Source organism: Trichechus manatus, unplaced genomic scaffold, assembly GCF_000243295.1.
Source record: "Trichechus manatus latirostris isolate Lorelei unplaced genomic scaffold, TriManLat1.0 scaffold00023, whole genome shotgun sequence".
Lineage (NCBI taxonomy): Eukaryota > Metazoa > Chordata > Mammalia > Sirenia > Trichechidae > Trichechus > Trichechus manatus.
Genome location: NW_004443959.1, coordinates 9,937,310 through 9,954,078, shown reverse-complemented (window position 1 = coordinate 9,954,078; position 16,769 = coordinate 9,937,310). Strand labels below are relative to the sequence as shown.

Here is a 16,769-nt window from a genome sequence, read left to right as displayed (position 1 = left end):
TATCTTTGGCTATGTATATTTTCACCAAAAAAAAAAAAAAAGGTCAAGAAGGGAGAGGGTTGACATGTCGTGTGGTTGTTAACCAATATCATAAAACTATATGTGTACTGCTGTTTCATGAGAAACTATTTGTTCTGTAAACCTTCACCTGAAGTACAATAAAAATAAAAAAAATTTAAAAAAGTCATTAGGTTTAAGACTCACCCTACATTGATATGACCTCACTAACATAACAAAGAAAACCTTATTCCCAAATGCAATTGCATCCACAGGTATAGGGGTTAGGATTCCAACACAAAGTTTGGGGGAACACAGTTCAATCCATAACAATTATCGGATATATTTTTGCTCTTTTATTTATTTATTTTTAAGAGGAACATACTAGTGTGATCTAACACATGATTCTCAGATATTCTTTGTTAAAAGAGAAGTGAGATGGTGTTAATGCAATGCATTAAATTAAGAAAATGCTTTCATATATTATCCTGTAAAGCAAATGGTAGTGACAAGCAAAGGAGGCTATATGTAGACGAGAATGAGAAACTTACCTGTTGAAGGACTACCTCAGGGACTCAGCTTTGCTGTATACGTTGTTGTTATTGAATGCCATCAAATCAATTGTGACTCATAGCGACCCAGTGTGACAGAGTAGAGTTACCCAATAGGGTTTCCTAGGCTGTACTCTCTATGGAAGCAGATTGCCAGGTCTTTTCCCCAAGGAGCCGCTGGGTGGGTTTGAACTGCCACACCTTTTGGTTAGCAGTTGAGCACACTTACCCATTGTGTCACCAGGGCTTCATCATAGGTATTTGTTGTTGTTGTGCTGTCAAGTCGATTCCGACTTATAGCAAACCTATAGGACAGAGTAGAACTGCCTCATAGGGTTTTCTAGGCTGTAGTTTTCACGGGAGGAGATCACCAGGTCTTTTCTCCCACAGGGCGGCTCATCGGTTCCGACCACCAATCTTTCGCAGCCAAGTGCTTAACTATTGTTCCACCAGGGCCCCTTCCATCTACATTAGTCCTTACAGTCTGGCCCTCATCTCTCAGCCTTGTTTCCCTCCTAAACCTCACCCTGCTTCTAAGCCATGACACCCACCCTCTAATATAAACAGGCCCCTGGCTCCTTCACTCATTCACCCAACAAACTTTTATTCAGTATGTGTTATACGTCAGGCACTGGACTAGATGCTAGAATTCCAAAGGTTTTAGGTTTTATTCTAAGTGTGTTGGGAAACTCTTGAAAAGTTTTAAGCAAGAAATTCATTCAGTATGTCTTTGTTGATCTCCTGCTGTGTGCCAGGCATCGTTGAGGCTCTGATGATATGATGGGGAGGGAAACCAAGTTCTTGACCTCTTAGTCCTTCAGTTCTGTTGGGGGAGGCAAATGATGAGCATGTGAATAAATATATAAATAGATTTTAGGTAGTGAACGTGGCTATGGAAAAAAAAACAAAACAGTGTGATGAAATGAGTGGTGGGAAAAGTTCTCTGACCCATTTCTATTTTAACAAGGTTACTCCCTGGATAAGGAATCAAATGGGACAAGAGTGGTGTGGGATGATCACTTAGTGGACAGCTCCCATCCTAGTTCAGTCCAAAGATGATTATGTCTTGGCATAGACTGGTAACAGTGGAGGTGGAGGGTAGTGGACTGATTGGAAAAATGTTTTGGAGGTTGAATTGCCACACCGACCTACTTACCTTTCCCTAAACATGTCTGCCCCTACGTGTTGTACCTTTGTTCTTTTTCTGTGATTCTTTTCCCTCTGTGCCCTCCTCCCAAACTTTTGTCCATCCCTAAGGCCTAGCTCATATATAATTTCTACTTTGACGTCATTCTTGTCTTCCAGTGATGAAATTACTTCTCTTCCTTCTGTGTTACCACTGTACCTATGTCTGTGTCTCCCACTGGACTCTGTAAGGGAAGGGACTGTGTTTTTTGTTTTGTTTTGCTTTTATCTACAGTGCCTGGTGCATTTACCTGCCGTGTATTTGCAGAAGTCAGTTGCACCGTTGAATGGAACTGAGGTCTGCTTTGGAATTCTTAATACATCTTTGATGACGTTGCATTTCTAAGGCGATTGAGGTCAAACAGCAAAGGAAGATGTGCTGAGTGATTCATTCAGGTTAAATGAAGAGCTCTACACTTGGAAAAACAGTCTCGGGGTGGAAAAAGAGCCCTCATTTGTGGAATATTCAGGATGAGTTGTTTTACAGAGACTCAAAATCCTAACTTTGTGATTAACATGCAAAGTACTTTTTCAGTTCCTATCCTTATAACCTTATGTGAGACTATTTAGGAAGTGGGTCGCTTCCTTGCCGATATTTTATTTCTAAGATGCTATTCTGGGATTTCCTTTTTTTCTTTTCCCTTTATTTTGCCCAAACTGATCAGTTGGGTAGCAACAGACCAGTTGTGGAAGAGTGAAGTAGTTGGCCTTTTATGGGCATGAGCTCAGTAACCTTTTAAAATGATGAGTCTTCCATTACTTCCTATTTGGATGAGAGGGAGAGAATACATATGCTGCATGCTGTTCACATTATTTGAACAGCTTGAACTCTTTATTAATATTTTTTGGGATAAAACATGGGGCCTGAGTTGCAGCCGTTAGACACAAAGAGCTTGTGGCCATGCGTGTGTGTACACATATGGTGGTTCCTTTGCATTCCCTCATTTAATGTGTCCAGTCTCTGCTTATCATCCCTAAAAGCACACTTTTGCTTCATGAGTGCTGTGCCCTGATGAGCAGAGACACACCTACTTAGCCAGCACCCTTAGCACAACACTCTGTTGTTCTCTGTAGTTGTGAAGAGGCTACTTTGTGTAAACTAGATTCTAGGAGTCTTGCTTGGGTGTTGATCCTTAAAACTGCTTCTTCTTCTTCCAGTTACTGTCTGGTCAATTCTGACTCCTGGCCACCCCATGTGTATCAAAGTAAAACTGTACTCCATACGGTTATCAGTGGCTGAATTTTTTTTTGTCTAAAATGGATCACCAGGCCTTTCTTCTGAGGTGCCTCTGGATGAATTCAAACCTCCAAACTTTAGGTTAGCAGCTGAACACGTTAACTGTTTGCATCACCCAGGGACTCCAAGAACTATGTAGATATGCATTTTGCTTTTTTCTCATTTTGCTTTAATAGTTCTTGAAGAATTCTTCATGTTTGTCTTTTCTTTCATTTAAGGAAAAAATTTGTATCTCTGTGTAGTTCCTGAATGAGCCTGAAAATTTTGTTATTAATTTTTGCTGATAAAGATTGAATAGGGTGGTCTTTAAAACAGTAACAAAAAAAAAAGGTGGCAATGAGAGTGAGTGTTGATTGTATTTATTCTTTGAGCAAATACCTGTTGAGAACCACGGTGACCAGTGGTTGCTTGATGAACTTGGGATATAAAGTTGAATGAGACATGGACCCAGGTGCCTCAGGGAAGCTTATATGGTGAGAGGATGGGCAGGGTGCAGACAGCCAGATTGGTCAACAGATGGGAGGATAGTGTGTGGTGTTGTAAAGGCTGTAAGAGAGAACTGAACAAGATGCCATGGGAGTCCAGAGAGGGAGAGGCCACTCATGCTTGGGAAGGGGTCTGCCTTAGGCTGGGTTCTCTAGAGAAACAAAACCAGTACAGTGTATATAGAGAGACTTAAGGAAATGGCTGACATGGTTGTAGAGACTGGAATGTCCCAAGTCTGTGGGTCAGGATAGAGGCTTCTCCTGATTCATGTAGCTGCAGGGGCTGGCAAACCCAAGATCAGCAGGTCAGAGAGCAGAGAGCTCTTGCTCACAGGCTGTGAAGATCGACAAATCCCAAGATCAGCAGGCAAGACAGCAGGTAAGCTGCTAGCTCAAGTCCCAGGAACTGGAGGTCAGATGAACAGGAGCCAGCTGCAAGATCCAGAGTGAGCAAAAGCCCAGAGCCTTGCCAGAATGTCCACTTATATTCGATACAGGCCACACGCCCAATTGGCTACTCACAGCAGATCCCATCATGGAGGTGATGACAGTATATCAGATCTCATCATGGTAGTGATCACATCATATGACTGCCAAAACACTGAGAATCATGGCCCAGCCAAGTAGACACACAACCTTAACCATCACCGGGTCTTAGTGGGAACTTGAAGTATGAATTTAAATAAACCTGTTGCTGTTGAGTCAATTCCAACTCATGGTAACCCCAACCCCATGTGTTACAGAGTAGAACTACTCCATAGACTTTTCTTGGCTGTAATCTTTATGGAAGCAGATCACCAGGCCTTTCTTCCGTGGTGTGGCCTGGTGGGTTTGAACCGCCAACCTTTTGGTTAGTAGCCGCGAGAGCAAACCATTTGTGCCACTCAGGAACCTGATAAATCCAAGTGGTTTTATTTTAAAGGTCCCTGGGTGGGACAAAGAGTTGGCACTCAGCTGCTGACTGGAAGGTTGGTGGTTCACATCCATCAAGTGGCGCTGTAGAAGAAAGGCCCAGCAATCTACTTCCATTAAAAACCCTATGGAGTGGTTTACTCTGAAGCACATAGAGTCACCATAAGTCAGAATCGAACTGATGGCATCAGGTTATATTTTAAGGGCTTGAGAATTTGGTCACATAGAATAGAAAATGTTTAATAAAAACGAAAATTTGATATTTGGTAATGTTGATGGTAGAAGTTAATGAAGCTTGGGAAAATATTAATGGGTTCAGCTTAATCCTTTCATGCCCAGTGGTACATATAACGACCATGAACTTCTTAGGCTTCTGGGGTTTGTTGGGAAGCTGCTGTACCATTGACAGTGCACACTGCTGCAAGGCAGGGACCTTTATGACTGTTTGAAACTGAAGGAACGGGCACGTGCCACAAATAACTGTTTTTACAGGGTATTGTATGAGGTGTCTCAATTTTTGGTAGGAAAAATAGAAATTTTGAAAATTTTTATTTGTTACACATATGTACCAGTAGACCCCGGTGGGGACTCTGTGGTATAATTGGTGGTACTTCATATGTACCACTAAACGTTTAGAGCAGGCTTGTGGGAGGAGGGAAGAAAAAAAAATCCATACTACCCAGCAAAATTTCAGACACACTCAATGATTCAGCATGCTTCCATTAATGAAAACACATGGTATCAACAAAAAATTTGAAGTAGAAAATAATTGTGTTACCCAAAAGGTTAAGAAAAATTTGCCAGGTATTTGTACTGAGGAATGTCACAGTGGTAATAGTGAAGCAGAGTGACTGTGCTCCTCTTTGCTTTCCCTGATGACAGGGTTGGTTTCGTTTTGAAGGTATGTCCAGGTACCAAAACATGCCTAAATAGAGGCGGTACAAAAGAGGAATTTTGAAAATCAGCAGGTAGATGTTTTCTAGGTGATAGTCAAGATTGGCTGGACTGTTAAAACGATAGAACCTAAATTTCTCTTATTATTCCAAGCTCACTGTCCAGTGGCACTCTGAGAATAATGTTTGTGAAAAAGACACATCTCTGAGCACTTGAGTCCCCTACAGGGCTCTCTCTCACCAGAGGGAGAGTTGTCAGGTTGGAAAGATTTCTCAGAGCTGTGCAGGTGTTCCCGTTCCCCAGGAGCACTTCTGTATATTTATCTGTAGTATTTTTTACTCCAATCATAGATCTAGGAGCCCTGGTGGTGCAGCAGGTAAGCACTTGGCTGCTAACCAAAAAGTTGGTGGTTCAAACCCACTCAGTGGCTCCTCAGGAGAAAGACTTGGCGATCTACTTCTGTAAAGATTACAGCCTAGCCTATGGGGCAGTTGTACTCTGTCACATGGGGTCACTGTGAGTTAGAATCAACTCAACGGTACCTAATAACAACACAACATCCTAGAACTGTGCTTCTCTGGGTGGTGCAAATGGTTAAGTGCTCAGCTACTAGACGAAAGGTTGGTGGTTTGAATTCATCCAGAAGGACTTCAGGAGATAGGCCTGGTGATCTGCTTCCCAAAGGTCACAGCTTTGAAAACTGCTCTGTACACATGGTGTTGCCATGGGTTGGAATAGACTGGACAGCAGCTAACAACAACATCCTAGAACTACCTCTCTTGCTCTTTCTTCCCCTCCCTTTCCTCCTCCTCCTCTTACTCTCAGGCTCACTTTTTCCTACCAATTTTACAAGAATTTGAAGTGATTAAGGAAATATTTACATAAAGAAAAAATATGAGTAAAACAGAACTTAAGAACCACAAGAATTCAGGACAAGAGGGGAAAAGTTCAGTTTCTCACTCCTGCATCTCTGTAATTGTGCTTCTAAATTTCCTTTTCAATTTAAAAGGAGCACCTGCTATGTGCTGGCCACTGTGCTGGGAGTGGCAGGCACAGAGATAGTAATACACAGCATTCCTGCCCTGGAGGGGGTCACACTGGAAACAGACATGTGGATAAATAATTATAACTCTGACATAATTGATAAACCAAAGCATAGTCTATACTCAGGAAAAAAAAAAAAGGTAAAATGTAGGAATAACAATATAAAGTATTATGCATATATTAAGGTAAAAAAAATTCTAATAGTCCAGCCTCTATGACTTAATAAGTAGCTAGTAGTGATTCGTAACCCATACCCTTTCCTCCTCCTTGGATCCCTGGTGGCACAGTGAGTTAAGCGTTCGTCTACTAACCAAAAGGTCAGCAGTTCGAATCCACCATCCGCTCCTTGGAAACCGTATGGGGCAGTTCTCCTCTCTCCTGTGGGGTCGCTAGGAGTCGGAATCGACTTGACGGGCAATGGATTTTTCCTCCTCCTTGAAATTATTGTATTAAGTACTGCACTCCATTGTTTTCACAAGCCCACCTGTTTGTGACAAACTTGATGTGGGGGAAGTCCTACAGGACCATTGCTTAGTTTAAAAGAAGGAAACATCAGTGCACATGAACACCTGTGAAACCCAGGTCAGTTTTGGAAGATAGTTTCCCTGGTACCCAATAAATTGGCAGAAGTTGTTAACTCTCCTTTCTTCCTTCAGTAAATTCTTTCTTCATTCAACAGATATTGTGTGCTTAAAATGTGCCAGGCTTTGTGGGTATCTTGTCCTTACTCTGCTGGAACATCACATCTGATGGGTGAATTATATTTTAAATAATCACACTAACAAATACGTAGTTGCAATTTGTCTAAGTGTTTTGAAGCAAAAATGCAGAGTGCTCTGAGAATATAGCAAGGAGACTTCATTTAAAGTAAGGGTCATGAAAGGCTTCACTAAGGAGGTGATCATTAACTTGAAGAGGGAGTGGGAATCATCCAGGTGAAACGGACTTGCTTCAGGGAGAAGCATTTAGGGAGAGAATCAGCACATACAAAGCTGAGGCAGGAAGAATTTGGCGGCAAATGGAGAAGAGAGGAAGCCCGGTGTCTGGAACCTAATGAATGAAGTGAATGTGAATGAAGGGGGCACATGGTGTGGAATAAGGCTGGAGGCATAGGCAGGGGCCAGATCACACGGCATTATGGGCCTTGTTACAGGTTTGAACTTTATCCTCAGTGCAGCGGGAGGCCATTCTTCATTCCTCCTCCAAAGAGTTACACGCAGCACGTTGCAGAGGCGGTGGCTACTGTTGCTGCACAAAAACTTGTCTAGCTTCTGTTGGCAGCTGTATTTCCTGAATCACTTGTTATAAATGACTTCACAAGCGTTGTGTTCTGAGCTTACAAAAAAAAAAAGATTCCTTTTGATACCTGATCTCAAACTCTTCAACCACATTTTCCTACTCCGCAGACGGAGCCTGGCCTTTCATGTGCATCAAAATTGCTCAGTTTTTTTTTCCTGCATTCCTTCTCCTTTCTACCTCACCATCTCCTGTCGAGGAAATTCCTTAGTGTCTTACTCTTTGTTTTCACCCCGTGTCCTTTCTGGCCTCAGACTCTTCCATTTGGATACGTAGGAGACCTCTGAACCAAGTGAGCCATTGCTGCCAGTCAGCATTGGAATCCTGTTCCTCATTATGAACTGAAAATTTAGGTCTCATTTTATGTGGGTCAAGAAAAATCACAAACACTTAGACTTTCTGCATTTCCTTTTCTGTTCACTTCTCCTAACTTTAAGTGTTATTTTACTCTTGGTTTGCCTGACACTTTTAAGGTTTTGTTCATCCTATCTTTTCCCCTAGGAATTACAGAACCACTCCCCTTTCCTTTGAAGTTTTTTCTCTCCATCTAACAAAATTGTTTTCTTGTTAATGAAGTACAGTCTGTGTTTTTCTTTTTTTTTCCTCTAGTTTTTTCCAGGATGGACTAAAAGCAGTTGAAAGCCTCAAACCTTCCATTGAAACACTTTCAACAGATCTTCACACGGTAAGTAGCTTCCCTCCCACATGGGTGTTGAAGCAGTTTTTATGCAGCAAACATTTTCATTTAAATGTCACTTCATATGATCTGATGTTTGCATGGTGTGCTACCCAGAAACCAATAGCCCTTTAGTGCCATGAAGAGCATGGTGTGGAGTTCCCAGTCTTCAAGTGTCTTGATCAGAGGGCAGGTTTAAACTGGTGAGGGAGTTATTTGTTGCATTTCCGTGGCAATGCCCTGTGAATTCCAGCATTTCACTGTCACTGCAATCTTACCTTCTCTCATTTGTTTACTTTTTTTTTTTAAAGATCAAACAGGCCCAGGATGAAGAAAGAAGGCAGTTGATACAGCTTCGAGATATTTTAAAATCAGCATTGCAAGTTGAACAGAAAGAGGTGAGGGGTTTTAAACTTGAAAGATTCCTTATTTTTTACCTGTGTCTCAGAACGCTTTGGGAAGGGAGGAATATGTTTATTTCCTGAAGGAAGCAGTGTGTTAACCTCTTTGCTGTATCAGTTGCTGGATGAGTAGCTCTCAGTGTCTCTGTCTCATGGAGGAGCACTTGTTATTTATGCCATTTTGTTACTAGAACTTTTTGGTTTCCCTGACCTGATATATTTGGACTCTGCCCATTTGGGCATAAGACACGTAACAGGTGACCATCTGAGTCTCTTCCAGCCCTGAGCTTGTGTGTTCTATATGATGTACAGACTTAGGTTCTCTTACAGCCGCTTTGTGATGGGTCAGAAAGCCTTAGGGTTTTGTTTGTTTTGCATCATCTCTTTCATTTAATGAGTTCTCTGCATGCTAACACATCAACAGTGATAATTTGTGTTTTGGGGCTCATTAAAAAAAAATCAAACTATTACAAGGTAAATTTTTTAGGTCATTTTATGATACGTCAGTTACAATGTGGGTATTACAGTATGAATATTAAAACATAAGTCTACCTCCTTGTTAATAAAGGAATGTGTCTAAATGTGTATCTAGTAGATTTTAGAAAAATAACTATTTAACTGTTTAGCAGAGCATAAAATTCACTCTTGGCAGTTTGGTATGCTCCACACTGTTTTAAGTTCTTATACTATAACTGTATATTGTTGTTTTTCCTCCAAATGCATTTACCTTTTGTGACCGAAGTCTAGGAGAGTAAGTAGTTCATATTTTAATAAATTGGAGAATTTTTGCATGCTTTCTTCATAAATGTTAAAAAAAGATACCTTCATCATATATTAATGACTAGTAGTGTTTTTAATTTTAATCTTTCAATAGTGGCAAATTTTATTAAAGACTAACGATTTTGAATGTAGATATTAGTAAAATAGAAATTTTCCACATTTACACTTTAGCTTTTGCTCCTTTGTAAAGATGGAGCATCTTGCTCCCCGCCTCTTCACTGCATGATTGAATTCCATACATCCTTCTAGTCCATCTTGAGTCCTACCCCTGATCACCCCAGCCCACAGTGATCTGAGTTCATATAGCACATTCTGTTTAAAAGACTTATTTCAATCACAGTGTATTGCTCTTTGGATTCTCGGCTTCATCTTCAAGTGTGCAGATGCTTTTTCTCCAGCTCAGCTCTGGGCAGCTTGGGGATGCCCACCTGCCTTCTGTGCCTTTCCCGCCATCACACTGTGGGGCCATGACTCTCACTTAGTAGATTCTCAGTAATCATGGGTCAGCTAAGTGAAAGACTGGCAGATTGAGGTTATACGTAATGCTAGAAATTACCCACATGTTGACTTCTTCCCAGTTTAGAGAATATGGATCCTGAAGGATTTGTTATTCCTAAACCTGAAATATAAGCAGAGAAAAGAAAAAAGAATTTGGAGTACAGAGAAAACAGTAACCTAATTGTAACTAGAAGAGGTAGTGCTAGGCTTGGGTGGCAGAATGCCAGCCAGTGCATTGACTGGTCATGGTTGAGAGTAGCCTTTATCATAGAATCCGAATCAAATTGGTAAAGCAAATCTCCAGGTTTAAATAAGGCAAAGCAAATGCTGGAGTTAAGTAGCCCTTAGGGCATAGGGCAAGGTCTGTGTTTGCTTTTGCTGTGCGGAATTAGGAGGTTTGGGAAAACTGGCGGTTGTCAGGAGCTGGTTATTTATGGCTTTGCAGAAAACTATAAAAAATTTACCAGCACAGACCAGAGGTCTTTTATGGTTTGTTGTTTTTTGTGGTTATTGTTGACCAGCCCATCTTCCCCACATTACACAGGGGAGTCAAATGAATCTTCTTTACTGCTCCTCCTTGCTTTTATGCCCAACTGGCTACTCACCAAGACCAAACTCACCAATCTCATGGTTGTGAATGTGTTGGATTTTCTGTATATTATGCTCTGTTGCTTTTTGATTATGATAGTCTATAAATTGGACATTTTTGAACACAATTACAAGTAATCGAATGTGTATAAATTATATTTTACATATTTTTAATAATTTTTATGACGGGTTATGACTGGGCTTTTATCTTGTGTCCCTGTACTTACAAAGAGAATTGAACATTTGGACATGTTTGTTGTTTAAGCTCTCATTTCCTTTGGTTGGATTCTTTTCTGTGACTTAGAAAACTGAAGGTGTTGATGGTTTTTATTCAGCAATATAAAAATTTTGACAATGAAATTACTGTTCATAAAAATTAGGTAATGTGCCCCCAAAGAAACTGCACTGATGGTTAGCAAGAGCCACTGCTCCTTATTTTCTTCCTGTGAATCTCAAACATCAGTCATTTGGTCTAAGTGAAGAAGGTGGCAATTATAGTATGGTGGCTTTGGACTGCTCTTCTTTGTCATCCTGTGGCTGTGTATCAACATTATACCATTGTGATCCCAGGGTACCCCCACTGACAGTCTTATTTTGTTCTTAATATTTTCTGCTTTCTGTAAAGAGGATACTACTCTTTGATTCTTCCATCATTTTAGTATAAAAATCCTCAGACTTACAGAAAAGTTCAAAGAATTGTTCAGTGAATACCCATATATGCATTATACAATTTGATTTTTGGAAAGATCTGTTCCGTAAAATTAAAACCCTTAAATACTGCTAATTTTCACATGGGCTTTCTCCCCGTCAGCCTTTCCTTCTGCTTTCCTCATCCCACATGTGTCCATCTCAGCGGAGTTCTGGTGGGACAGATCCCACTGCAGTACTGGTGAATTCTTTAGGAAACACTTCTACTGGCAAGTTCTTTGTCTACTGTTTGATGTTGAGAACCCAGACTTATGCTACTGGGGGCAGGATTCAGGCTGTGGCCTATGGTCTTGGTAGGTCCAAACGCTGAAACGGTATGATTTTTCCACTTCAGAGATCACACGTGTGGTCTTTTTCTGTTTGTCAGTTTTGCTTCCCCCTTTTTAAGTGTCTGTGACTAGTAGGATGTGTTGTGCTGTCTCTGGCTTTTCTGGTCTAGATTTGCATATCTTACCATGCCCACATCTGAGCTTAGTCTGAAACCTAGTTATTGCTTCTGGCCAGGTGTCTACTTTCCTGCCTCTCCTGCCCAGCTCCTGGCTTGCCTGTCCTGGCCTTCATTTCTGACTCAGTGGAAGACCTGTTCATTGATTCACCATTCAGCTACCATTTTGCCTGGCCTGGCCTGGCCTTCATTGCTGACTCAGTAGAAGACTTGTTCATTGATTCACACATTTAGCACCATCTTGCCTGTCCTGGCCTTCATTTCTGACTCCGCAGAAGACTTGTTCATTGATTCATACATTCAGCTACCATTTTCTCAGTAGTTACTCTAGGGCAGACCCTGCACAACCAAACACCAGAGTTGGGTAGACATACTTCTCACCTGTCAGGTGATATGCAGTCTGGGGGTGGGGACGGAAAAGTAATTGAGGGTACAGTGTGATGAGAGCTATAATGGCGACCAGCTCCAAGAAGGAGTGTCTCCTCAGTGTGAGGATGGCAAGTGTGTGTTAGGAATGATTTCCCAGAGACTGTGATGCCCGAGCTGAGAATTTCAAGGATAGTTAGGAGCTAGGCTTCTAGCAGGTAGAGATACTGGACAAGTTCTGACTGGGACAGAAGGTTTGCCTGGGCAGCTGTCTAGCAGAGCAGAAAGAGCGTGGTTCTTACTGTTTGGATCCTAGGTCTTCTCCTTCCTACCGGTATGACATTGGGCAAATTACTTGACCTCTCTATGCCTTGGTCTCTTCATATGTAAAACAGGAATAATAGCCTACCTCATACAGTTGTGAGATCTAAAAGATAGTTTCTGTAAAGCAGTTATCACATTATCCTGATAAATAGACAAGTTCATTAATTCATCCAACAAATACTGAGCTCCTAGATGCAGTAAGATACAGTAATAAACAAAAGAGACAAAATTCTCCACTCTCACAGAGTTTACAGTCTTAGTGGTTGAACAATAATAGATGCTGTTGTTATTGTTGCTATTATCTCTGATATGTCTTGCTCACTTAACTCTCCATTGTTGGCTTGTCCTCTGGAATCTTATCTTCATGCCTCTGGCTCCCATTTTTGCCCTCTTCTTCATTCTGACTTAAGGAGTGGTCACACCCCGCTCTAAGGTGCACCTGACCCAAGCCATACATTTTCAGTTGACTCATATGCATGTGAAAACCAGACAATTAATAAGGAAGACTGAAGAAGAATTGATGCCTTTGAATTATGGTGTTGACGAAGAAGAATATCAAATATACCATGGACTGCCAGAAGAATGAACAAATCTGTCTTGGAAGAAATACAGCCAGAATGCTCCTTAGACACAAGGGTGGCGAGACTTCATCTCACATACTTTGGACATGTTATCAGGAGGGACCAATCCCTGGAGAAAGGCATCATGCTTAGTAGAGAGCCAGCAAAAAAGATGAAGACTCTCATCGAGATGGATTGACACAGTGGCTGCAACAATGGTCTGAAACATAGCAACAATTATGAGGATGGTGCAGGGCCAGGAAGTGTTTCTTTCTGTTGTGCATGGGGTCACTATGAGTCGGAACCAACTCAATGGCAACCAACAACAACAATGTACCCAGCTCTAGGCTGTTCCCCTTGCTCCTGACTCGGCCTTTTAAGTCTCACCCACCTCCCTCTTTCTAGTCCTGCATCAGCACTTTTCCACCTTGCCCCTCATCCTGTGGGCATGGGATTTCTTACTTGCCAACATGTTTCAGGTTTTTCCAGGGACTTTACAGTCGTCAGTAATCCTTATGACAGGCTTACAGGGTAGATAGTATTATCCCACATTTACAACTAGAGACTGAGATAGGAAGATAAATGTACTTGCTGGAGCTCGCTCAGTAGTACCAGAGCCAGGATTTGAACCCAGGTCTGTTCTACTTCAAGCGTGCTCTCTTTCAGCTTTATTATGTGACTTTAACATGTCGTGTTAGGCAGAATCTTTTTAAAAAATTGCCCAGAAATAACGAAGAATGGGGTCACTATTAATTGGAATCGACCCAACGGCAGAAAAGAACAAACAACACAGGTGGTAATAAGAAGATTGGAAAACACTGTTCTTAGAGTAAGGCTCAGTGCTTGCTTAGCAAAGCCTGCAGCTCCTAGTTGTGTCCATGTGGGTAAACACACCTGTTGTACCTTTGGAAGATGGTGAATGAGTCAGACATCACGGCCCTCACTTGACAGAAAAACTTTAAGCATCTAACGATGACTCTTTGGCAGTTCATTGATCGCAAGAATTGCCTGAACACAGACTTTCTGAGAGGAAAACAGATAAAGTGTAAAAGTTTTTATTAAATGTTTATTCTGTTCCTTATGTATCAACCATACAACCAAAGATCACATGCTTTTTCTTCATTGGTTCCTACAACCACATGGAAATTGGAAGAGGCTCAGCTGTGGTGTGGAAGGGTTCTTACTGGTAGCTCAGCACATTGGATGAGAATGATTGCAACTGTGATATCTAGAGCCTTAGATATCTCAGGGAAACGTATGCTATGAGTGAACATGTATATAATATATTTAATGAATGCAACATTGTCCTTTTCCGCCTTCCTGAAGATTTCACATATTAAGGCTCTTGCACATCTGGGCAGTTTCTGTCTTGGCAGGACCCAAAGGCCACACAAAACATAAGGTCATGGACGGTGCCGGGTACCTGATAACTTGCAGGATGTCATAGGTTAATGGCTCTATGGCTATTGATAGAGTTTTATGAGAGCTTCCGAGGTCCCATAAAATGCCACTTAACCTACGTACTTCAAACATACAGTCTCCACCTAGTAAGGCTTTCTCAGTCAAGTCTTGGGTTATCCTCAACTCTCTTAGGGAAGATGCAAAGTACGTCAGAGAGTCTCCAAGAATCAGGGCAATGTGGACTGCTCTAGCCAGTTGCCTCTTTTATATGTTAGATTATCCTTCTCCCCAGAAAGAGAGGTTCTTTTCTTTTGGCGCGGTGGTTAAGAGCTCAGGCTGCTAACCAAAAGGTTGGCAGTTCAAATCCACCAGCCACTCCTTGGAAACCCTATGGGGGAGTTCTACTCTGTCCTGTAGGGTCGCTATGAGTCAGAATCAACTCGATGGCAATGGGTTTTTCTGTTTTGTTTAAGTTGAAAATCATGTGGAAGGGCTTGGTCATGTGAAAGGGCTGACTTCATCTATCATCCCTTCACTTGATCAGGCGTTTGACACAGGCGAAGAAGGCTGTTCTTGTTGGATCACTTAGACGTCACCTAGAGGACTCTGAAATAATTTGTTCTAAGGCAGGTTCAATTTTATGGTAAAAAGATGGTACTCCTCTTATTTAAAAATTTTAAAATTTTGCATGATAGCTTGGGTTCAGATTAGCCTGTGATTTTTTAAAATTGATTCAAGATAATCCAGGTTTAAAGAAAAGAATAAACAGGTTTTTTCCTTAACTTTAACTTCCTTAACTTCTGGCATAGGGTCTGATTCTGTTGAAAGGATGAATGTCCTTATTCCTGTTCATATGACCTGTATATCGTTCTGATTAATATGCTTGGCATGAACACTTTTAGCAATGCTGTCACCTGATTTCACCACTTATTTTATGCAGATTTTTTTTTTTCCTTTCCAAATCAAGACTTATTTCTTGGTTGTGCAATTTAGTCTTTTGACAGTTTTATTTTTAGTAATTCACAGAGATTCATATAGGTGAGCAGTATTTCTCCATTTCTTCTCTACTGACTGCATTTATTCCTAGCAGTGTTTAAAATTGCTTTACTCTAAATTTCTAGTGCTAATATACTGCCATTTTGAGAGACTGTAGAAATGGGACCAACCTCATCCCATGAATGAAAGGTTTGCCCTGGTTGTCCAGAGGCATGGGTGCTAGGTGAACTCTCTGGAAAATGAGACTATTTCCCCCATTTTGTGTCAGCTTGCTCAGGGTCTGTTTTCAGTTTAATAATGGAGTGCCTAAACACATTGTTGATTGTTCAGATAAAGATATTTCTTTGCATTTCTCTAATACATATCATGGAGTTTAAAAAAAAAAATCAGTGCTGGATATCCCATGTTCATGGATTAGAAGATTTAATATTGTTTAGATCAAGCAATACTCTCCAAATTGATATACAGATTCAATGTAATACCTGTCAAAATCCCAGCTGCCTTTTTGCAGAAATTGACAAGCTGGTCTTAAAATTAATATAGAAATGCAATGGACCCAGAATACCTAAAACAATCTTGAAAAGAACAAAAGTTGGAAGACTCAAACTTTGTGACTTAAAAACTTACTACAAAGCTACAATAATCAAGACAGTATGGTACTGCTGTAAGAACAGACATGTAGATCAACGGAATAGAATTCAGAGTTCAGAAATAAACCCTTACATTTATGGTCAATTGATTTTCGACAAGGGAGCCAAGACAAGTAACAGGAAGAGAATAGTCTTTTCAAGAAATGAGTCTGGGATAACTGGGTAACCACAAGCAAAAGAATGAAGTTGAATCCCTACCTTACACTACATATAAAAATTAACTCAAAATGGATGAAAGATGTAATTATAAGAGCTAAAACTATAAAACTTAAAAAAATAAAAGGAGTAAATCTTCATGACCTTGGATTAGTCAGTGGTTTTTTAGATATGACACCAGAAGCACAAGTGGCAAAAGAAAAAAAAATAGATAAATCAAACATCATAAAAATTTAAAAACTTCTCTGTGTTTCAAAGGACACCACCAAGAAAGTAAAAAGACTACCCATAAAATGGGAGAAAATATTGGCAAATTATATATCTGATAAAGGTCTAGTATCCAGAAGATATAAAGAAAGAACTTTTACAGCTCAGCAATAAAAAGACAAATAACCCAATTAAAAAATGGGCAAAATATTTCAATAGACATTTCACCAAAGAAGATATATAAGTGGCCATTATGCATATGAAAAGATGCTCAACATCATTAGTAATCAGGGAAATGCTAATAAAAACCACAGTGAACCTGAATATAAAGCCTGAAACTATGAAGTTCATAGAAGAAAAAATAGGACCAACACTTCAGGCCTTAATACATGGCATTAACAGGATACAAACC

The 16,769-nt window shown here is 40.6% G+C and overlaps 1 protein-coding gene across 1 annotated transcript in view; it reads left to right on the top strand.

Moving 5' to 3' along the window:
- ASAP2 (ArfGAP with SH3 domain, ankyrin repeat and PH domain 2) overlaps positions 1 to 16,769 on the top strand; it is a 227,684-nt gene that overhangs the window by 147,903 nt on the left and 63,012 nt on the right. Inside the window, exons 8-9 of the mRNA XM_004373077.2 lie at positions 8,211 to 8,286; positions 8,589 to 8,675. Of these exons, the coding sequence (XP_004373134.1) occupies positions 8,211 to 8,286; positions 8,589 to 8,675 (163 nt within the window). The remainder of the gene's footprint in view (positions 1 to 8,210; positions 8,287 to 8,588; positions 8,676 to 16,769) is intronic.